The sequence below is a fragment of the Acanthaster planci genome, linkage group LG20, assembly GCF_054643075.1.
Source record: "Acanthaster planci isolate LZ-2023a linkage group LG20, COTS_SCS, whole genome shotgun sequence".
NCBI classification, from domain to species: domain Eukaryota; kingdom Metazoa; phylum Echinodermata; class Asteroidea; order Valvatida; family Acanthasteridae; genus Acanthaster; species Acanthaster planci.
Window position 1 is genome coordinate 7,034,053 of NC_141796.1, and position 22,945 is coordinate 7,056,997.

Genomic DNA, 22,945 nt, shown 5'->3' on the forward strand with positions numbered 1-22,945 from the left:
CTTCCCAGCATGGCCCATCCATTTTAGCATTGTACCCTTACCATGCTCTTACTGTACAACTGTACATGTACATGTGGGTCATTCTCTATCTTCTGGGTCCAAAAGTGTGACACTTTCGTGTCCCTGGTACACCTGACCTGTGTAATTTTACCTCGAAATTATGAAGTGGCTTCAAACTACACTGTACTGTCATTTTGTTTGATACCGGTACATGTTGGTAATTGACTTTACTTTATCATCCTTGGAAATAAAAGAATGTGTTTAAACTTACAAAATCATACTTGTACCAGGACTGTACATACATACATATACATTTGTACATTGTCAGATTTATTATGCATACATGTATCAACTGCATACGTGTACATATGTACATGTATGTGTAGAAACTCACAGAAGGGTCCACAGGGTACTTGTATTTTGAGCTTTGATAAGGTAGCAATTTGCACATGTTCTGTGAATTTCAGCAGATTATCAGTGTATCCTGGATGTACTTCAGTAGAAAAGTAAACACAATCATTATCTGGTTGGTGTTGGTCAAACAGACATGGGTAACATGGGCTTGTTATCCAAACATAACCTAAAGTCGGTCTGAAAGCTGAAGCCCATTTCTTCCTTAAGTGCTCCTTGAACAAATAGGAAAATTTAAAAATAGTTTTGAATGAAAGCTTTTGATGCCTGATGTGATACCGTACCTTCCATACAAGGGTGCATCTACCGGTAGATTTTGCTTTGCTCTCAAGTGCTTTTATGCTGGTTAATAGTTTTAGATAAAAAGACGAAAAGTTACGGGAAGAGTATGTACATGTACATGTAGTGTATTTGTAAAGTCATTACTCTGAGATGACATACATTGTTCAGTACAGTGTACCCAAAGTCTTCAATGCACTGATGAAAAGATACTTTGCAGGATTAAGAAGGAAAGACCAGAAGAAATTGAAGTGTGCCACTGCAGAAATCTACATGTACTGTACATGCACACGTACATTACACAGATGCCATTGAATGCACATTTTCAAGATGAAGGTTTCTCTTTTGAGGGAGAAAAATGGGTCATAAATGCTTTCATTCCCCAAAGCAGCCTTGGAAACAAGATTGCATTTAATTGAGCAAAAAGTACATGTATATGTGACACTTACTGTATTGTACATACTGTACTTGTCTCTCCTTGTTGACTACATGTACATGTAAATGTACCGCTACGTGACTTTTTCAACCCGAGACTGGGTTCCTAGCCATTCTTGAAATCAGGGAAAACCTGGAAACCGAGTTTCCTTTTTTTGTCAGGGAAAGGTCAAAGAATATGAGAAAAATTGTCTCAAATCAGGCAAAAGTCAGGGAGTTAGATCTGCCTGAAAATGAAAAGGGTCAGTCTGTTAAATTTTGTCTCATGTTCAAACAGCGTATCCACTGGATGATTGATTATGGTAGTGTTTTGTCTCTCTGTGGCTGGAAAACAGTTATCCTGGAATTTAAGAGATGCATATGAAAAATCAGGACATTTTGTTTTCATTAACCCTAACCATCCCAAAGCATTCAAAAATCCTCCACCAGTTTTGGAGGATGGAGGCTGCATGGGAAAATTTCATGGCTGGTAGCGAAGGATGCATTGTCTCAAGGATGTGGGTTGTATGTATGTTCAGCTATACTTAAATTCATGCCCACAAATAAACATGCACCAGTATCCTCCATACTGCTCCAGTAAACCGGAACATATTTATATACATGTTTTATGTGCTGTACTATTCACACTGCCTCAACACAATGAGAGTAATTGCCGGAGGATTTTGAAAGATTGAGGCAGTGGGCACCCCTCTACGGAACATTCTTCAAGAAATATTGGAGGATTTTTGAGGATTGAGGCTTTGCCAATTGTTCATGAGGATATTTTGAGGATTTTGATGGATTGAGGGTGTTTCCTCTGAAATGGGCCCGAGCGGTTTGAGTGAGTTGTTCGTTTCAAACATACTGTACATGTACCGGTACCAGAACAGGTGTCTGATTAAGTTTTCATATTTCACTGGGAAGTACATGTACCAGACAACCGGTATAGTCAGATTTCATTACATCATCTCTGCAGCATTGCTCATTGTGGTACATGTACATTGTACATTATTTGATATGAGCAGCACAACCAATCTTGCTAGACTGGTCCATCAGAGGTGGAAAGACACAGGCAACTAACACTGACCGATCTGAGTGCATGACTGTGTAGCTCTTGATCAAACTTCCTCCAGGCACTTACATCTTAAATATTACATTGAGTATTGCATTAAGGCTTATAAGGGTTGAGTCTGATTTTTTTAATTTGAGGGAACAGCTCCTTTTTTTTTTTTTGGGTTACAGGCAATACTTCTGGCAGGATGACAAGAACAAGAAACTCAAGGTGACGGCACCGCAGTACATCGACTATGCCATGTCCTTCATACAAAAGCACATAACCGATGAAGCGGTTTTACCAACAAAATATGGTAAGCCCGTGAAGCTGATATTCATGTATAAGTACTTGGTCATTAATTGGTCATACCAGTACATGTAATAAAAAGTACCGGTAGCAATAGTTTCTGCATATACGCTGTATTTACACGTACATGTGAAAATCTCAGGGCTGCGACTGGTGCCCAGATACCAAGCATTTGACCAAACTAGGCCTCCACCCAGTTCTCTTTTTTTAGTACCTGTACATCACGTACATTAACCAACCAGAAGACATGTACACATACCGTACTCAGCTCCAGTTTAACCTACATGTACACGTATAAAGGTACATTTTGGGTATTTTGCCTTTTGGCATTAGCTGAAACACTCTTAAAATGTAGCGCTCAATTTCATGTGGGAGAGGGACCTTTTTTCACTTAATACAGAACAAGTTTGAGTGCAAATGTGTAATCTTGAATCACAGCACAGATTCTGGCCAAGCAGTCCATGTGTTAGGTTTTATCCTGATCACTGGTACATATGCAGTACGTACATGTAGATGTACATGTACGTGCACCGGTACACAGGAGTACCGTAACATTGCAGGATACATTCAAGTTTGTTTTGAAATTGAAAGGTACAGTGTACATGTAATGTACATGCACTAGTACCGGTACCCTCTCCATTTTGAAAGTGTACTAATCATACATTCCAGTGCAACTCGTTGAGTTGACAAATGACTTCCCTTCCCTTTTCCTTTCCAAGTCATTCATCAACCAGAAAGTTGAGGATCAGGGGTCCGCCTCCAAATGTTGCCAAGTCTGTTGATGAATTACATGTACATATATATCTCAATGACACAAGATTCAGACTTCACTTTCAGGAGGACATCTGGTTCTCAAGTGTCGTCAGGTCTATCAAACTTGGAACTTTAACCACTACCTGCCGGGGACTCTGAAATCGGAGCCGTATGGTTTATATGCTGGCCGGGGTCTCCGAACTCGGACAAAGGAAACAGCGCCCTGTAACAAAAGACCATACTCCGAACAAAAGACCAGGCCGCTGGGCATTACGGGCATTTTTCACTCTCAAAAGTGGTGATAATCCAGCATTGTTTTGAAACCGTATACCAGGGTTTGGGGCATTGAGAGCAAGCGGATTACCACAGGGGACAAAAGCGCTCCACCACTGCAGCGATAAGCCACACAGCACTGCTGCACGCTAATCTTGCCCCTATTGAAAAGAGGTCAGCAGTGCACTGACAGTTGTATAACACCGCACAATCTGGGCTCTGTTTACAAGGCTGCAGGCCTGGCTGAAATACTCGGGCGTCAATGAAGGTCAACTGTCAACTTAGAGTAGTGCCTAAAGATTACTTCGTGCGGCTATAAACAACCGTTAAATAGAATGATGAATATTTGAAGGATTTTGAAAATGGAAAAAATGATAGTCGTGCCGGCCCATCATCATCAACGTTGAAAAATGCCCCGGCACGAAGTGGTTAAAGCGGAAATCTTCACTAGGGCAGAGCATAATGTACATGTACTGGTAACCATTGTACACCTTCAGTTGTGCAATATAGCATTATTGCTTTTATCTGCCAACCGTGGATAACCTTGCACAGTCTCAATAGGCTAAGGACAGGCATGGGGAGGAGCAACATGTTGAGTGGGAATACATGTACATGTATTTTGAAGATGTGGCATACTGTGAGTGCGGTAGGGGCCCCGCACTGTAAAGAATCTTGCAGTTAAACCAGTGGCGTGGTACTCACTTTTGCTCTCGACTGGCAAACAGTCATGTGATAACATGGTACATGTATATAGTATATACTGGTAATGTGCTACAGCTGTGGTGTTCATTGAAGCTACTGTGGAAGCTTATTTGTGAGGTCCTACATTACGGCTTCGATAGAGGTTGAATTTTAACTGTTTGGAATGTGAACTCGAATTTTAAAAAATTTTCTCTTATTATTGTTTTAGAATAGTATTATTCTTGTTCTTTTTTTTTTCTTATTTTGTTGCAAGTTCTGTTGAAACTGTGCACGTTTTTGTACTTGGGGCTTTGATCACCTGTGAAGGTTTTTGCCCTGTGTTTCAGGTCATGTCTTCCCTAGTGATTTTGAGCAGCTCGTCCAGCAGGTCATCCGACTTCTCTTCCACATCATGGCTCACATCTACCACGCCCACTACGAACTCTTCTTGCAGTTTGAGCTCCACCGGCACCTGAACAGCCTCTTCTGCCAGATGGTCCTCTTCTCGCAGGAGTTCCACATCCTCAACACCAAAGACTACGCGGTCTTAGATGACCTAATAGAGGCCCTAGGGCTGAACAATGTGAACTCCAAGTCAGAGTCTAATAATGCCAGCGGAAGTGCGTAGCCACACCCTCTCTCTCCCATCCTTCCCCCCAACCTTCCCCCCCCCTGCATTTGGGATGTTCTCACTGCGCGCGCATTTTTTGTTCGGAAAGTTTACGAGTGTTCGAACACTGGAATGACAGTTGTGGGGCCTAGGGTTCAGGCCCTAGGATCTAGCATAAGTCATTTCACTGTATTCAGGTGTTCCTACTGGTTCATGTAGTTATACTGCACAAGCCGGACATCTTTGCGCAAGTCGCTGCCTGTCGACCTCAATCTCAGCATTTGAAGAAATTTAAAGGAAAGAGTTCTGTAGTGAGAGAGCGGACAAATGAAATATTCTGGGTGGTATATCTACCATCTGAAGACGGCTTCCTGAATTCAGAAGTAGAAGTAGTCTTCATTATTGGGTAGTCGATGATTGTTGAATCAAAGTTCAACCGGTGCGATATGATCACGACGTAACTGTTCTTTGGAAGAAATGACATTCCGGCCTGCAGCATGTACAATGCTGGCACTAGGAAGCCCTCACTGCGGCTGGCTGCAGTAATTTGATGTCTGAGGGTGAATGATACCATACCATGGTTGTTCTCTCCAACTACGTGTATTTGCGCTTTGGATTGTTTTTATTCCTTGGTTATAGCAGTGTACTTAGTTGTCTATGCTCTTTGTAGTGGGTGCTGAACAACATGTAATTCGGGCAACAAAAATAAAAACTGGCTGCTTTTTTAGTGAATGCTATTTTTTAATTTTGAACTTTGTATCAAAATAATTCGCAACTGCCGAGTTGAAGTAAAAACTAGCCTGCTGCTGCTGAGGCTTAACCAAATTAAATAAAAGACTGCTTGCAACCTGCCGAGCTTGTAAATTAAATGTTACTGTCAAACTGTAGACGAGGTAGCTAGGACTCGGCTACATGGACCCGTCAGCCATGAGGGGCAAATGCCACCGAACCTGTTTCCAAGGCCCACACAGGACGAAATTTCGATGTAAGTAGGAAGGACTTTGTTGCCTCAGCGTAGTCGTCGTGAGAAGAGAGTGGAGGCTGTGTTGCCCACGCCGAGTCTTTTATAAACGTGTTATGCACCACGGGTTACAGGGAAGAGGACAGTGTTCCGCCTACTGTGGTCCGACTTTTTATTTACAACCACGTGGCCGGATGCTTGGGCCAAAGCAACTAAATGAAGGAATTCACTACACTTTCGTGTCTGCATTCACTCATTTTGAAGCTATTTTTGAAGATTTCTTCACAAACGTTCGCGACTAGTAGGACAGAAATGTATCAGGTGCACGGGACATTAAAAAAAAATAGCTTTAAATTGCAGTGCTCTCTACTATGCATGCTTTAATAGGCATCTGCCTTAGCATTTCCATTCACGTATGTGTTTTTGGATTTTTTGTTCGATTTTTCTGGCTTGTACTTGCCACGTTTGCATTCCATTTGGCTGCTGCAATACACGCTGTTTTATCAAAGATGAGCTTCGGATTCAAATAATGGTAGAGTAGCCCCTTCAAGTTTGGCCTGCTGCAGGCATCCTTGTTGCATTCTGCCACTGGAAAGGCTTCTGTTGGGCTCTTTTTGTCCAAATTAGGATGATCAAGGTAATTCTTGAAACCACACCTGCGCCTTGACACTCTGTGCTGGCCGATTTCTACTTCTGCATGCTTTGTCTAAAAACAGCTTCCAGAGCTACAAGGGTGGCTGTGTCTGTTGCTCCAGGTGGAGCCCTAGACTTAGTTCCAGACACAAGTGTTGGATGCAGCTGTAGGCCTACCTAGGCCAAATTTGACGGCACCCCCGGAACATGCCAGTGTATCACTTGATTTAAAAGAAGGGGTGTCCTCTCTAAATCAATGGCAAATATCACTCGCAGGACAGATCTGATTAAAAAAGCACAGGGTTGGTCTGTTCGCTGACGCATAGTATCCCAAAGAGTTACTTAAGTGTTTTTTTATCAAAATCATGTTTACTTTTGGAATTGTTTTTGTGTATATTATTGTACATTAATTATGATTAAGCAGAATTTTTGGCAATAACATAATTATAGTTTATTGATTCGCTTGGTACTGTAAGTTACCATGGAAACTTGTTCATGCCTGTGGTTGCTGGAGTGTAGTATTCCATGCCAGGTATTTAGCTTTCAACTAACCAGATGTAAAGAATTTATGTGTGACGTACAAGAGACGACGCAATCCATTTAGATTCTTTGGGTTTGATGTTCAAAGCAAGACTGTAGTGGTTAGATTCATGACCTGCACACTTTCTGTTCATTCCTATGTATGTATCACAACTCAAAACAATAACTCCCCAATTCACATGGATTTATTTGGTAGTACCCCATACTGTAGTGCTGCTTAACAGTCGATAAAGGCCATGTCTGAATTACTTGGCTGTGGCTGGAGCCACTGTACATTTCAAACTGGCCATGAGGCACATTAAAAGCATGCTTCACCCAGAGAAAAAAAGTTGCTTGAATCATTGATGTAGCCATAGCAACCATCCTGTGCATGCATTCGTTAGCACATCCATGCCAAGAGAAAGTGCATAAGCTTTTGTCCCGAATTTAGCAGGAGAGTACTGCCAGGGTCATTTCACATCGTAGTGTTTGACAGCCTTTGAAAAACTGAAGTACACGTACATGTGCAAAGAATGTGCTGTGGGGTTTCTGCATGGGAGGGGATTTGCAAGATTCAGGGTGGATGTCCCAGCAACATTTATTGGGGGGGAGTTTGGACTGAAACTGAAATACGCATCAGGTTTTGATATTGCAGCGTTAAGGACCCTTGCTTTCGACCTCTGTAATAACTTTTGCACACCAATATTCAGCTTAGCTGAACTCTCCCGAATTGCCTTGCTTCATAATTACCTTGCTGTGGCTGAGCATGAGAAATCCCCTCTACTAACAAGATGTATTAGGCGACATGCCCATGGTGACCGGCTAACTATAAGAGAACGGGACGAGTAAGATTTTGTTTCACTGATTGAAGTTAATATTTTGGAGTGGGATTTACTTTTCGTTCAGTAGTTATTGGTGTGGAGCTACATTTAGTGTGCCATTTGATGCAAAAAAATGGCTTTTTTATTACAAAAATGCTGGTGATGGGAAAAATAGTCAAGTCAAAATCATGGCTTGGCATTTTGCTCTTGCGCATATATAGTGGATCATGAGAATGGATCATGTCCGTGGAGGGTGTTCATTGGAATATTCCCGGCAGTGTATATTTGTAAGCATATCACAGAAAGAGAATTTGCAATTTGAGTATAAAACTCAGTGCAGTAGCGATTGGTTGGTGGAGTTCATCATAAATACTTTCACCACTGAATCATTTGTTCCCTCTGTTGAGCTTGTTTTCCTGTATGTAAAAGCCAATATTCTGCTAATAATAGTCCGTCAGAAAAATAAATATGTGCATTTTCACAGAAACTCCTTTGAGAGTTCCCATAGAATGATGCGATCATATCTGGATGCTGTCAAGTGACCTGAACCTTGAAGCTTTTGATTTCCTAACAATGTGCAGTGGGTGAAAAGTACCCCCCCCAAAAAAAAAAACCCACACAAACAAACAAACACCCCAACCAACAAACAAACCCCAAAAACGGTAGATAGCACAACAGGCAAGGCTTTTACTTGTGTGTATTATTGCCAGAAAAGTTGCTCTTGTCTCATAAGTGGACAGAAAGTTATAGAGGCCAATGTTTTGTAAAGAGATTTCAGATGAGGCGTCCCGAAACCGATACATCATTAACCGAAATCAATGCATTTTTCACCACCCATGTTGCCACAGCCTCGTGTCTCTTCTGGTAGTTTCAGATACACAAGCCCTTTTCAGACAAAGGGAGTTACTCCGATTTTACCAATTGAATAGACAACTATACATCAAGAAATTCCTGACCTCAGTTTGCCCCTTTTATGGACAGTTCATGTTTTTAATTGTATAGAGAACAAGTATTTAGCAAGCACAGAAAGTGTAGACTCACAAAATATTTATTTAGGCCTAGGTTTGGAAAAATTATCAGTTTTGACTCTGTGGTGTTGGAATTGTTTTGGTTATCAGGCTTGTATAAATTCAGTGTCAATACATTAATGTTTCTGGCAGCATGTTGAAATTCATGCCATTTTAAAAGGCTTATGTGGCTGTGCCTTTGGTATTTTCCTGTCTATACATTCTTATGATATGCAATATACTTTCCATTTGGCCCAAAGCCTCTTGATTATTAGTATACCGATTGAAGCATTAGAGAAAAATATGACACTAACCGTTGCTTGGAGTAAGGGGTTGTTATAGGTTAAAATATTAAACGTGTGGGCCAACTTGTTGATTCTTATACATATAGTATTTTATTTCGGAATGCTTGGAGATTAACTGAACTTTAGTACCTTTGGCCCAACTAACAGCGACTGTGCCCCTCGTTTTGAGTGAAAATGGGAATTTGTGTTGGTAATGTCTCCATTATTTTTAGATAATGGAGTAATTTCAATATCCGATTTACGTTTGAAGTTTTACTGCATTCTGTTAACTCTGTTTCTTAGGTTTTGTTATTTAATTCCACAACTGAAACATTTTATAATTGTTTTTCTTGAAAGGCCTTCTTGCATTATTTGTTTTGAATATTGACATCCCATTGGTTGGATCCTTTAGAATAAGCTGGCCGTTGGTAAGCCGTGTGTTATCTTTGAAAAGGTTTTATTTCATGAAAAACCTGGATCATTAAACTGGGATATCCTGTGCTTGTACTTATATGTTTTTCCCTTGCATTTGATGGAGCTGTGGCACCAACAGCCTCTTGTTTTAAGTAGGGATCTCCTGGCTTTGAAACAGAAATAATAGCGTGTTGATTATAAAACCCATTTTTTTTTCAAGAACGAAATGACATGGAATGGTTACCACGGCGTTAATATCGGGATAACTAACTTGATGTGACTATTGACTAAGGTATTCTTTCATTATTTTATTTATTTGTCCTTGGTTATATCATAACTAAAAATAAACCGAAACAAAATATGTAAGAAGTTGCCTTTATCGTGTGAGGAATGTTAACTGTGCAGTGTCGATCCTTTCTTAATTGGCTACTGTATTGGATTTCTATGTTTTTAAGTAGTACTATTTTTTGTAGTTTCAGTTCCTTTAATGAGCGCGTGCGACGTTGTGTTGCCGAACCCCTGCGCGCTGTAGGCCCGTTTTGGTGGGGTCCTTACCGAAATTGGGACTGTACTGTATGCAGACAAAAATAAGTGATTTGCACTGTGCTTGAAATGAATCCTTTACTAAAAGACAGAGATAAGGAAATTATTTTATTTATTCACGTCTCAAAATTTACGTGTTTCATGCAGCTCGACAACCACAGCCAGCAGGAGATTACACCGTGTATTTATCTCTTCTTTGAGTATGTGTGGTTCTGAGAAGAACCGGGGAATAACTCGACGTTTCGAACAGTGTACTCTGTCCGTCTTCAGGAGACTGCAGGATTTTAACTGGGAGTGGAGCTTATATGGTGTAGAGAGGGATCCAGATGTAGGGATTAGCTCGGTGAGGCGTTAAGGCGGGAACAGTGATGGCGGGAACATCACAGTTTCCTTAACGGAAAAGGATCCCACACAATCCATCGAGAGGAGGCTGCAACAAAAGCTTCTCTCTCTCCAGCGCTCCGGCAACATCACCCAGCCCCTTTACAGACAGCTCCGGTCATCCAATTCCATGTGCCCAAGGTTCTTCGAACAACCAAAGATTCACAAGGAAGACGTCCCGCTGCGCCCCATTGTAGCGTCCAGAGGAGGCCCCACATACGACACAGCCAAGCACCTTGCCAAAATCCTTCGCCCCTTGGTAGGGAACACCGAACACCACGTCAAGAACTTGGACCAGTTTGCCGCCCTCATCCAAGACCTCACCCTCCAGCCAGACGACATCATGGTCAGCTTTGATGTCGTCTCACTATTTACCAATGTCCCCACCTATGACGCCACCACCATCGCAAAGGACAGGCTTGCAGCAGACCTTGCCCTCAAGGACTGCGCAGACCTCACTCCAGAACAGCTACACGACCTGCTTTTCACTTGTGTCAAGTCATCGAGCTTCCGCTGGCGGGACAAATTCTTCAAACAGTCAGCTGGAACCTCCATGGGATCTCCTATATCCCCGGTTCTGGCTGACATGTTCATGGAGGAATTTGAGCAGCTCGCCATCAACACATCAGACCACAGGCCCAAAGTTTGGCTCCGATATGTGGACGATACTTTCGTCATCTGGCAGCACGGGCAGGACAACCTCCAACTCTTTCTGGAACACCTCAACGGGCTTCACAGCAGCATCCAATTCACCATGGAACAAGAACGTAATGGCAACATTTCGTTTCTTGATGTTGAAGTGACCAGAAAGGAGAACGGCAGCCTAGCACGCACTGTCTACCGCAAGCCCACCCACACGGACAGGTATCTCCACAATACGTCCTCCCTCCATCCCAAGGTAAAGTCATCCGTCAACCGGGCCCTGGTCCGCAGGGCATACAACATATGCGACAAAGAATTCCTCGGTCAAGAACTCCACCACATCACTGCAGCGCTGCAACGTAACGGATACAAGCCAAGTCAAGACCCAAGATCCCAGATCCACCCCCGGCCGAAGGGTCTCCTATACCCAAAGCCAACTAGTTAGGGCCCCTAGTTCCATTACCCTCTCCTACTTAGGTAATACCTCCCACCACATCCAGCGGATTCTCCACAAGCATGGTATTCAAGTTTTTCACACAGCCCCACTACGGTTGCATCACCTGCTCACTTCGCACAAGGACCGACAGGACCCCCAGCGCAGACCGGGGGTGTACAGAATTCCTTGCCAATGCGGCAAAGTGTACATCGGCGAGACGGGCAGGGACCTCCCTACCCGAATCAACGAACACAAAGCCCATGGTAGGAAGGGAGAGCTGGAAAAGTCGTCAATAATTAAGCACTCCCACACTGAAGACCATCAAATCAACTGGAGCCAAGCTGAACTTATCACCAGCATCGAACGATGGTATCCCCGCCGCATTAGAGAAGCCATGGAAATCATCAAGCACGACACAGTTCCCCAAGACATCGGCTTCAACATCAGCGATATCTGGCGCCCCATCCTCACATCCCAGTCCAATGGGTCTCCTATACCCTAGTTAGGTTTCCCCCTCAGTTAGCCTATGGGTCTTCTCTACCCCTTGGCACCCAGCTATTCACTCTCCCACTGCCAACTCCAACTGACACGCTCCGGTAAACACACACACAGGGCATGCAGTCTCAGGATCCAGCGCAGCATCCATTGTTCCCGCCTTAACGCCTCACCGAGCTAATCCCTACATCTGGATCCCTCTCTACACCATATAATCTCCACTCCCAGTTAGAATCCTGCAGTCTCCTGAAAACGGACCAGAGTACACTATTCAAAACGTCAAGTTATTCCCCGGTTCTTCTCAGAACCACACATACTCAAAGAAGAGATAAATACATGGTGTTACCGCAATCTTTACTATAAATGTAGTTTCTTTCACCATGAAAACCTTTAAGTCTTACATATAAGTTTTCTGAAAGCCGAATGGGGGCGCCAAATCGTTTGCCCTACAGTTTAGAAACGATGCAGCGCGCAGCTTGGCTTCGCCAGCCTTAATTGTGGAAGTTTTTAGTTCTTGTCTTTTTAGCTTTAATGTGTTCCGTCTCAGTCTCAGACATTTACCTCGTCTCTAAAATCAAAACCACTTACTTAATTGACGGCCTATATGTTTGAAATAAATGAAAATTTTGCCTCCATTATCAAAGGTCATAACATGCACGTTGATGCTTTGTAAAGCGTCATCAATCAAACACACCAAAAAGCCGGGGGTAAAAAGCTACATCGTAAAATGGTAGGCTTTAGATCAGTCAGGGGAAAAACTGTAAACTTACTGTACTGTACTTGCCTTTTCTCAGTAATGACTTTCTCAATTTAATCATAGGTTGGAAATTCCAGACAGGGAAGGTTGATATAAAATTTAAGTTCCCTTGGTCCGGAGCCAAAGTTAGGGTCGGTCAGGGGTGAGCTGAGAACCGCAGAATCAGTAACTACGGACGTCCTTGCACACAGTGGGAGTTGATCCGTTCCATCCTGCGGTTCCAGTCAGCTTGCCCTGGTAAAACTAATGTAGCGAAATTGACGAAACCTGATGGGACATATTTTGCGCAAATTTTGCACCGTACTACGAAAATGAGCCCGATCACGTGGAAAGCATGTTAGTGATAATGCTGCGAATCAGTCAGATATTAGGCCAAAACTGTTTTTGTAAGAGTTCGTAGTAATACCAAATAAAAATCATTCGAATCGGATAACATGAAGCATCAAAGTGAAGTAGCAAATTGTGTGGGAAGCATTACAATTCTTTATTCATCCACGTTGGTCGTTCTCACAATAGTGACCACCTGCTTTGGAAAGTTTCAGTAAGAGAACAGACTCACCCGTAGGTTCGCGCAAGACTTAAAATTGTCCCACCCATCATTCATTACATGACTAATCTACAGTTCCTCGTCCGTTCTCCTTGTGACAGAATTAACACTGTACAGATTTTTAATTAATACAACTCTTAGGATGGCCTGACTGACTTAATTACTGTGCCACTTCGATATAATAATCCCGGTCGGAATACATCCCTGCAGCACCCAGACTCCAAAAAGTTCTGCAATAATGGAACTTCCAGCGGTGGAGTCTGTTGCGGTGAGGATGAGACAGAAACGTGACTGATATTATTACAGTTCCGTACTTTTTTCAAAAATACCTCTGTAAGACTAGGTAAAATCTAGTCATTTCTCGATAACTGGGAGTTCCAATTACCATAAATATAGATCAGCGTCATCATCACCAATTCATCCTGTAGCAGTTACTCCGCGCATAGCAACATATCTTTTTAGTTGATAATTATTGTCTTTGATAGTTGTTCACGTATTGTTGAAATGCACTTATCTTTTTGAAATAGGATAGTGGTTTTGGAACGTTGAACTTAATTGAAATACATGTGGAAATTTTAAATATATGACATAAAACTATATTCTCTTGCGAATGATTAGTAGTTGTGCGGCTTGACCTTTGTTGACCTGATGTAATAACCGGACATACATGGCGCGCGCATGCGATATCGTGCACGTAGTATCCACTCAATGAACACAGGACGAACAACGTATTGAAAATTGTGCTGACAGTTACGAAATAATTTTGTAAAAATGGCGTCAAATTGTCCAGATCAAGAAATTTGCCAACAATGGTTTGAGTCTTTGCATTTTTCAAGAGTGATTTTAACCGCACTTAGAATATCTGTTCCCGACTGTTGGAAAGAATATTCTACTGGCGGAGTTGATTTGATTGTTCGGGATCACGCCTACATTGCGAGTTCAGGACCAGAACTAGCCGCTTTTCCTGCTCATCTATGGACACGGTTTGGCAAGTAAAACTGAACAATAATGGATAAGTAAAATGTTCAATTCGGAATCCTTGTTCTTTCAATTTGAACTCCGTATAGCAGAGAGAGAATAATCCAAAAATGGATCCCGATTTGCCAAACCGCCCTTCATGCCCTTCCATATGGTCGAAACGGTGTCATCTTGTTAGACCAACAACCGGTGAAAGACAGCAAGGTTGGGGTTTTTCGAAAAGTAGAAATTTTGACCGCAGAGGCAAAGCCATAAACTCAAGCAGGCCTATTCATAGTACAAACTGTATCAGGAAGCCCCCGTCACTCCTAAGGCTAAGCAGTACGGGAGATACAGTGGACGAGACGGCAGATTTCTCGAGTTTTCAACCGTCGACTCTGCGCAGAAGTAAGTCAAGTTTTCGGGGGCCGGGTTTTTGGGGGAACATCGCAAAGGTAGCTCGTTCAACGAACGTTTCGAGTTCTCGACTCTTGACGGCCAAGGGTTTTACCAGGGAATCCCCTGTAGAAATGGCTGGGGAAGTAGATCTCAGCATTTTGATGGAGAAATTCGACAGTTCACCCAGCAAAATGGAGAGATTGGGACCACTTGAGAATGACATTGACAGTGTGCCTGTAGTGGCATACCCCCTAGAAGGTGGCCTGCGAGGATTTGTGAAAGAAGGGATTTATCACCCATTTGCCAGAAATCCATCCCATCAGGTTAAAATGCCAAGGCAGGCTAACCCAGCTGTTGTAGAAACACGGTCATCTTCTGTTCATACTTTTCCTGTTTGTAATGGTGGTCCCTTCTGGCACCCACACGGTCGCCAACACCCCCACCCCTACTTCAGCAGGAATCACTTCACACCCAACCAAAGACGTAACTTCACAATGGCATCCGTGCAGTTTTGGCAAGGCCCCTCATCCCATATTGCGGCAGTTTCATCACTGGACACTCCCATTCTGCAGTGTGAGAGCCATCGTCGCAGGTGCCTGAGTGCTCAGATAAGGGAGTCTGCAGTGTTGCGCAATTGGATTGCTGACCCGAGCACCCGTTCACAGTTTATCAATACAGAGACCATTGCCGCCCGTCTTGTGCAGAGTCATGATGCCGACAAGTTTCAAAGTCAACATACATGTACAGGCCATCATGCTGGCAGAAACTCCATGATGCAAAGTGCATGTAGGACTCAGATGACTCAACACAGCCAAAACCGTAACAAAGCCACTGGGTGTGTGTACACAGGAAATGCTCATCAAGCACACCGGCGGCCTCTCACTACTACAAGTACCGGTATAACACCAAAACAAAGCTGTTACAGTCCAAATAAGTCAGTAAAACAACCTGTGTCAAAGTGCTTTTCAAGAGACAAACTAAAACACCCAGATGGCAAGACAGCTAAACTGAGTGACCAACAAGCTGAGAAACCCCACAAAGTGTACAAGCCGGAAACACCTGTTGGTGTGCTTGATCATGTTACTGATGAGGTGAAAGATTTGAAAATTCAAGCGAAGAGTGATCAAGGAGGAGGAATCCCTGAATCTCGGGACAAAACTTGTCTAAACGATGGTCATGCTTGTACATGTGGTTTGCAAAGTCAGACATGTGTTACATCATCCGTTGACTGTAAGCACCATGAAATGAGTCCATATACAACAGCTGGCAGGGTTCCGCCTGACTTAACAGGGCCAAAGTCTGCCGATAATGAAACCAGCCCATTTAGAGATACGTGTCATGGTTTAATGGCACGGTCTCTTTCTGGTGGGAAAAGCCACCTGCTCGAACCGGACGAGGGTTGTGTAGCGTTTCTAGATGAATTGCCTGCTTTGGAAAAGACATGTCTGACGTCTGAGGATGATTACTTGGATGAAGGAGAAACACGGCAAAATCACCAAAATGCTGTCAGTGGATTATCTCCCTCAAGTCCTGCCACCAAGTCACCTCCGGAACTACCACAGACTTGTGGATCTCAGCCATCAGAACCTGAGGATGAACTGTCCCAGAATCGGAAGCCGCTTCACTCGTCTTTGGCATTTCTCCTTGCTGGGGTAACTGATGGGGACAATGATTTCTCTGACTCGGACTGGGACTCCGCTGGTTCATCGCCGCCCTCTGACTCCTGGGACTTCCTCAAGTGCTGTGATGACCCCTACAACCCGCTGTATGGCTGGCGGTGTGCCCGCCGTTGTGAGCAAGGGGATGTGGAGCAGGGTGCCGAGTCCAAGCTTGACTCGCCTTCGGGTGGGGACGATGAACGTGACTCTGGGATCTCGTCACTGCAGGCCCATCAAGATGATGTGGCAGAGATCAGCCCTGCTGAGTCTGAGTCGTGGGATGAAGCTGAGCCCAGCTTCGAGTCCGAGTCCACCAGTTGGTGCCAACAGATTGAGTCACTGCATGCAAAAAGTGAATGCCCGAATTCATCAAATGATTCGAATCACAGCTCTGTCCCAGACAGTCTCCAATCTTCCAATGAAAATCATGCTGCATCAGACTTGTCTGTCCAACATTGTGAAGTGCAATCAAAAGTCCAAGACAATCCTACGACATCACTATCCTGTCTATCCAAAACTGATGGTCCACAATCCATTTCACCTGATGAAGTGAAATCAGGGAAAATCCTACCACCGCGAAAATGCATCTTTGAACCAGAAAAGCTTCATCCTTCAGTTCTCTTCATACTTGGCGTGGGTGAGTCCGACTCGGACACAGATTGCGAAGACGACGATGATGACGATTTTGATAATTGTGAGTCGGGCAGCGACGACAGTGCCTGGAGTTCCCTCCAGCCTTGCTTTGACCCCTACAGCCCGCTGCAGGGCTGGAGGTTTCATCTGACAACCCCAGAAAAACTCCAGGAGGTGAATGCCGCGTATAACAAACTTGCACCTGTGAAAGAAACCTCTTCCGCAAACCTTTCCACTTCAGAGGACGACCGTGGAAACTCCTGTTCAGGCCAGACCCTTAATCAGTTTTCAGCAAAGAATGATGCAAGGCCCAAACTGAAGCGAGCATCAAGTACTGGCTGTCTGTGGGTTCCATGTGATGGCAGTGGACCAGGCAGACCATCTCAAAACAAGAAGGTACTAACGTGTATGCGATAATGTAACTTTGGAACATATTGCTCGAAGGGATACATGTATGTCCATATTCGAATGAAGAGAGATAAAAAAAAATTGACACGCGTACGAAGTTGAACTCAACCAATATGTACGATTTTTAATGATTCAAATACATGTACATGTACAGTGTTTAGTGGTATGTGAAACGCGAAGTTACATGTACTTAATGAATGAAATATTTTAACCCAATTCATTGTTTGAACTCCAAAAGTCTGATTTTCATGACAAGTAGGTTGGATTCCACAAAGCCCAGACACCGTGACCTTACAACGGCCCATTTCTTTTGAACTACATGTATGCAAACTACAGATGTTCATGTACATGTACAGTATTTTGAGAAAGTTATGCAAGTCTACATGTACAGTGTAGGGTCATTCCTTGTGAATTCAATTATCCCGTCATGTGATTTTACTCTGATTTGCCTAAAAAACCCTGAAAATTACATGTATATGTACATGTGTGTACCTTGATATACGTGTATCAAATGAAAGAAGATAAAATTTCAGCTTGATTTAGATTACTTTTTCTCATTACATAGACCTGAAAGTGCAGTCACATAGGTTGCATCTGGGAAGGTGTACATATGGGTCATTCTATAAATTAGGGGTCCAGTTTTTTGTGTCTCTGCCACATCCAGCATATAATTTTGTAAATTCAGAACACATTCGCATATTTCCAAGCAGTGATGAATTGATGCAGATTGCCTGCCAAACAAATAGAAATAACTTTAAATCATTTTCAGTGACATTTCCATGTCAAATTACACAGGTTAGCTGTAACAGGGACACAAAAAGTGTTCTAACACTATATTTGTTTCTAATGAAGGTGGAAAGCTTAGCGATTGGTCAGAAGGCAACTGACTGCTTGTTCCCCCTGCAGGTACATTTCTGTGAAGAGGCACCGATGGTGATCAGCTTTGAGGTACCATCTTGGAGCAGCGAGTACAGTGATAGCCGCCGTGGCCCCTGGCAGGAGATGGCACGCGACCGCTGCCGCTTCATGGACCGTATCCGCAGCACGGAGGACAAGATAGGGCACGTCTTCGCGCCGGACCACCGCCTCAAAGTGCAGCAGCGACTGCAGACCCAAGTTGCCTAAGAAGTTCAAACTAAGTTTTTTTCATTCTACATGTAGCTTTCTTTTTAACGTGTTCATCAGATTTTGTCCAAATTCATTGTTTCCAGACATTCAGATAAATTATTAATATCCAACAAATGAGGCCTGTGAATGTGACAAACAAAGTCTTCCTTCATTACAGAGTTAAAGAAGAGGGGCCCAAATTAGCCTTCATACCCCAATGAGCAAGTACATGTACTTGTTTCCACACAAGGCTCATATTTTTAGTCTGCAGAAGGCGAACAAGTTTAACCCCAGAAGTTGTTTGGAGTTCTGACACAAATCGACAGAATACTGAAATACATGTACCCTGTCCTTATTTTAGCTTAAAGTTAGAAGTGTGCATTCAGTATGTGGTCTGCCATAAGTTGACGCTGATTTTTTTTTTCAGCGGTCACCAGTGCCAGTCATGGTTGCCCCCTCACTAAGCATATTGTTGGGGCATTTTTTAAATTTACGGGTGCAAGATACATGTACATGTTCCGTATTCTACAGATTCAAACCTGTTTTCCCAACTTTCAATAATAGCATCAACGGCATTCAACAAAATTAAAGTGCCGAGGTTATGAGCAAATTTATCTGCCTAATTTTTCTAGCTACATGTTTTAAAGTATCAAGCCAAGTAGAGATTTTTTTCCTTCATTTAATTTTGCCTAGCACTTTTAGTTGGATAACAAAGCCCAGAACTTGTATTACACAAATTTGTGTCGCCTGGGTATGGACTGTTGAATGTTCTGCTTTACAAATGACAATATACATGTAAGTTCAGAGCACATGCACTCGGAGTACATTGCACCACCAGTCTCTGTAAGCCTTTATCATGATGCTGCCATGTTTGTCTTGTTCCCTCTAAACTCATTGGAAATAGATAAACAACTTCATATAAAAATGATCAGGTTTTGGTTAGGTGTACATTGCTTTGAATGGTAGAAAAGCAAGATGCCTGCCCCATGATAGAAGTCCATACTCCCCCCAAAAAATTGACATGCCTGACATGACATGATACATGTACATACAGGTACCGGGGTAATAACAGTTCATAATGCAACCAGTATTGTCATACCCTGGTGTATGACACTTGCTGTGTGCAATGAAATTTGTTATGTGCACAAAGCTTTATCACCTCACAAATGGTTCAAGGTCAGGCAAAAATCAATGGACAGTGTATGGATATATTGCATGATTTGGCAGAAATGTAAGGTCATTTTGAGGGATATGCTACTGTTGAGTTGGTAGAGAGCTGTTATAGATATTAGCACTTCACACTATGTTCATGGTCATGGAATGACCTAGTCTGTTTAAATTTGAAAAGATGCTTGTGTCTATGACACATGGGCAGATTGGCATACATGTATCTGGTGGGCAATTATTCATGCATGAGATCCTCTCTTGACCTTCAAATTTTGACCAATCAACAGCCATTTGCTATGAACCCGTATTGGGAAACGCAAATAAGAAAACGTGCTTGACTAACATGTATGTAGTAGGGGTCAGATGAAACCTTTCCAGCAATCAGTAACTTCTAGCCCAATATGGGCCAAATGACATCACTTAAACTCTGCGTGGTTACAATGTAGCTGTATGCATATAAATCAGACAGTACATGTACATGTAATTATTTACCCAGATACTCAGACTGTGGTTGACCCATTGCCCTCTTGAAATATTCTCCTGTACATGTACCTGTATAGGCATCTGAGTTTTTGGTGTTGGTACTTTTCGGGGAGAAGTGTCTTTAGCTATGTTTTGCAGAATATTCCGGGCTGTCTCTTGGCATATCCACTCAATTACATTATAGCTGCCCTGTGTGGTTTTTTGGCAGTCTGTGTTTTTACATACATGTATCACCTACAGGACCATAGGCATATGTATCAATGGGTGCAGCAAGGTCACAGTCTGAGTACCAGACGTCCGTGGGATTTTTCCTTTGCATGTTTCCTCCACATTCATGTTGCACACATATGCGAATGTTACTGGTTGTCATGAAATGCTTTTGTTCTCTCGTTGAACAACAATGTGCATTGTATTTGGGTTAACAATCATGAGTATGACTTGGTCTGTGAAAATGAGTCATCATTAGACGATGAGTTTCATGTTGCAGGCTTGGAATTTCATTCTGGATAATGACCCTGTGTGTTCGCTACATTCCTAAATGCTTTTCTGCAATGTCTGCAGTTTTCATCAAGTAATTTCATTGAGGAATGTCGATACATTTACGTGTACATGTACAGGTGCATGCACCAGTCCTCCTCAGGTTAGGTTTTTCTGTATAAAGTAAGTATGGCTTTCAAAGCAAATTGGCATTTTAACAGGATTACTGTGAATCAAAGCCAATCACCAGCTATGCCACCTGTATACTGTACATGTGCACAGTGTGTGTGTATGCTATGCTGTACGTGTGCACATGCACAGTGTACATGTATGTATTGTCTATCTACATGTAGTGCTCTGTCGCATCCCCTGTCTGGAGTTGTTTCCAAAATGATGCAAACACACAGTTAGCTATTCAGCATACCGGATTTGGCTCATTGCCAGACCTTTGGTGGGCGAGGAAATCTATCGGGAATTAATTTTCTGTGAAGCTCCCAGACTTTCTCCCAACTAACAGTGTGTAGTAATCAGTGGGATTCCCTTTGTAAGTTTGGACATTTTGGGGTGTTGATATACAAAAAGGGGCTGCATTCTTCAGTCCCAAGCCATTATGGAACCCTTGGATGGAAATACACAGTGTAGTGCTTCCTTGAAATGGAACTGTTGGCAGAATGGCAGCAAACTCATCTGATCACGTGTATTTGAATAGCATTTGCTCCATTTCTTTAAGGGTTATTATCATGTTCCTTATTCACCTACATGTACATGGTTATTCATGGTTGATTTTATTATGACAGTCGACCAAGTAGACACATGCAGAAATATTGTTCATTCTCTAACTGCAGCCTAAAAACCTTACACAGTGCATTACTAGTTCCTTGAATCTGCACTCACTCTGCTTTGGGACTGTTTTCTCTTAGTAAAAGGCTCTGCACAGTAGACAGTAACTGCAATTACAGTACATGTTTGTATGTGAAAGTAAATGCAAGGTCAAGGCCATAGGGTCATTTCTTTTTTTTGCCTGTTTGAAATCCCAGGGGCTGGAGTTATTGCTGTACAATGTAAGTTTTACATGTAGCCATGCATGGACCATACACATACATGTACACAGTACACATCCTTGCTCCTAATATGTTTGCTGTATTTGAGAGTACAACTATTGACTGTAATCCTTACTGGGGTGTATTTAATCCTTTAATCAGGGCTTTTATTTAAACCGTTGAGTTTGAAATTTTTAAAGCTTTTAAAGCAGTGTGATTTTTATTATAAATTTGAGGCAACAAATCCTGTATATAGTACATAGCGCAAAATGCATGATATAAGTGTGGTTCTGTAAATGCTGCACATGTATATCATATAAATAAATAATTTTCTCAAAAGTGAGTTGTTTCCAAGTTGTGTAATTCTTGAGTCATGTGAGTAGTGTACGTGTACAGATACATTTATGTAAATGTTGAAATGTGTTGTCTTTTTCAAGTACAGTGACAAATGTAGCATATGTTGTGTTCCGTTCTATTTCTAAGACAACTTAGCGGGTCTTACATTGTTTTACTCTAGTTTTAAACTTCATGCATACTTGTACGTGTACTATGGTATACATGTGTACATGTACATGCATTTTGCAGTCCCATGACATGCAACTTGCTTTGCAGTCAAAAGAGGTTCTGGTGTGTTGGTGCTCTACTCAGGGGTGAAATTGTTAACTCAGGATTTTCCAGATTTTAAGATTGGATATTCGTGAAATCAGTAAAATCCTCGGGAAAGAAATCCTCAATTCAAGAAAAATGCTGACAAATCTCATCCCTGTTCAATATTTTCAAATGGGAGCAAGATATGTACAGAAACAGAGGGGTGTCTGCAACGCTCCCTATCAGATTATTTTCAACTGCTGGTTTAGCTGGTACTTGTTTTGCATTTCTCTGTCTCGATGTTTTTCACTTGTTTTTTTGAGAGAAATTAAAGAATATTTGAACACTTGCTGTGTGGTGGTCCCAGCTTTATCTTGAACACAGCAGGGTGCTTGGGTATGTGTGTGGTACATGTATATGTACATATCCATGTACATGTAAAACGCTGGCTGATGTATGTCCAACAGTGAGAGTGACGTGGTTATGGCGCCCTTTCACATGATCAATCTGGACCAATAAAAAAGCAGTATTAAAAACAGGCATGACGACATGACGGAAGAAAAAAAAGGTGAACGGAATGATAACACCACTTTTATGTACGGGGGATTTTTTTTCCTAACTGATTTGTATTAAAAATTCCACCGACTTCAATGCGAACGTACATGCATAATGCATACCAGTACATGATGTACATGTATGCCTCGTGCACTGTAGATCAAAGGATGACCAAATCCACCATCATGATTTCATTAACGGTGAATACATCTGTACATGTACAACAAAATCAGTTTCAAAGTCCCTATCCTG

The 22,945-nt window shown here is 42.4% G+C and overlaps 3 protein-coding genes across 3 annotated transcripts in view; all 3 read left to right on the forward strand.

The window, feature by feature from the left end:
• mob2 (MOB kinase activator 2) overlaps positions 1-9,789 on the forward strand; it is a 28,085-nt gene extending 18,296 nt beyond the window's left edge. Inside the window, exons 4-5 of the mRNA XM_022233499.2 lie at positions 2,347-2,471; positions 4,519-9,789. Of these exons, the coding sequence (XP_022089191.2) occupies positions 2,347-2,471; positions 4,519-4,799 (406 nt within the window). The 3' untranslated portion in view covers positions 4,800-9,789. The remainder of the gene's footprint in view (positions 1-2,346; positions 2,472-4,518) is intronic.
• Positions 9,790-10,474: 685 nt separating this feature from the next.
• LOC147795879 (uncharacterized) lies at positions 10,475-13,512 on the forward strand. Its single transcript, XM_087130844.1, has 2 exons — positions 10,475-10,987; positions 13,432-13,512. The coding sequence occupies exons 1-2, from the start codon at positions 10,475-10,477 to the stop codon at positions 13,510-13,512; spliced, it is 594 nt and encodes a 197-aa protein (XP_086986970.1).
• Positions 13,513-13,881: 369 nt separating this feature from the next.
• On the forward strand, positions 13,882-21,893 carry LOC110978466 (uncharacterized). Its single transcript, XM_022233491.2, has 2 exons — positions 13,882-17,264; positions 18,183-21,893. The coding sequence occupies exons 1-2, from the start codon at positions 14,310-14,312 to the stop codon at positions 18,399-18,401; spliced, it is 3,174 nt and encodes a 1,057-aa protein (XP_022089183.2). The 5' UTR covers positions 13,882-14,309; the 3' UTR covers positions 18,402-21,893.
• The last annotated feature ends 1,052 nt before the right edge of the window (positions 21,894-22,945 follow it).

Bases quoted from the DNA above. Each gene is read 5' to 3' on its own strand.
- LOC147795879 (XM_087130844.1), top strand. From the start codon at position 10,475: ATGTGCCCAAGGTTCTTCGAACAACCAAAGATTCACAAGGAAGACGTC. The intron at 10,988-13,431 runs GTTTGGCTCCGA...ACATCCCTGCAG, and splicing joins CATCAGACCACAGGCCCAAA to CACCCAGACTCCAAAAAGTT.
- LOC110978466 (XM_022233491.2), top strand. From the start codon at position 14,310: ATGGATCCCGATTTGCCAAACCGCCCTTCATGCCCTTCCATATGGTCG. The intron at 17,265-18,182 runs GTACTAACGTGT...TTCCCCCTGCAG, and splicing joins GACCATCTCAAAACAAGAAG to GTACATTTCTGTGAAGAGGC.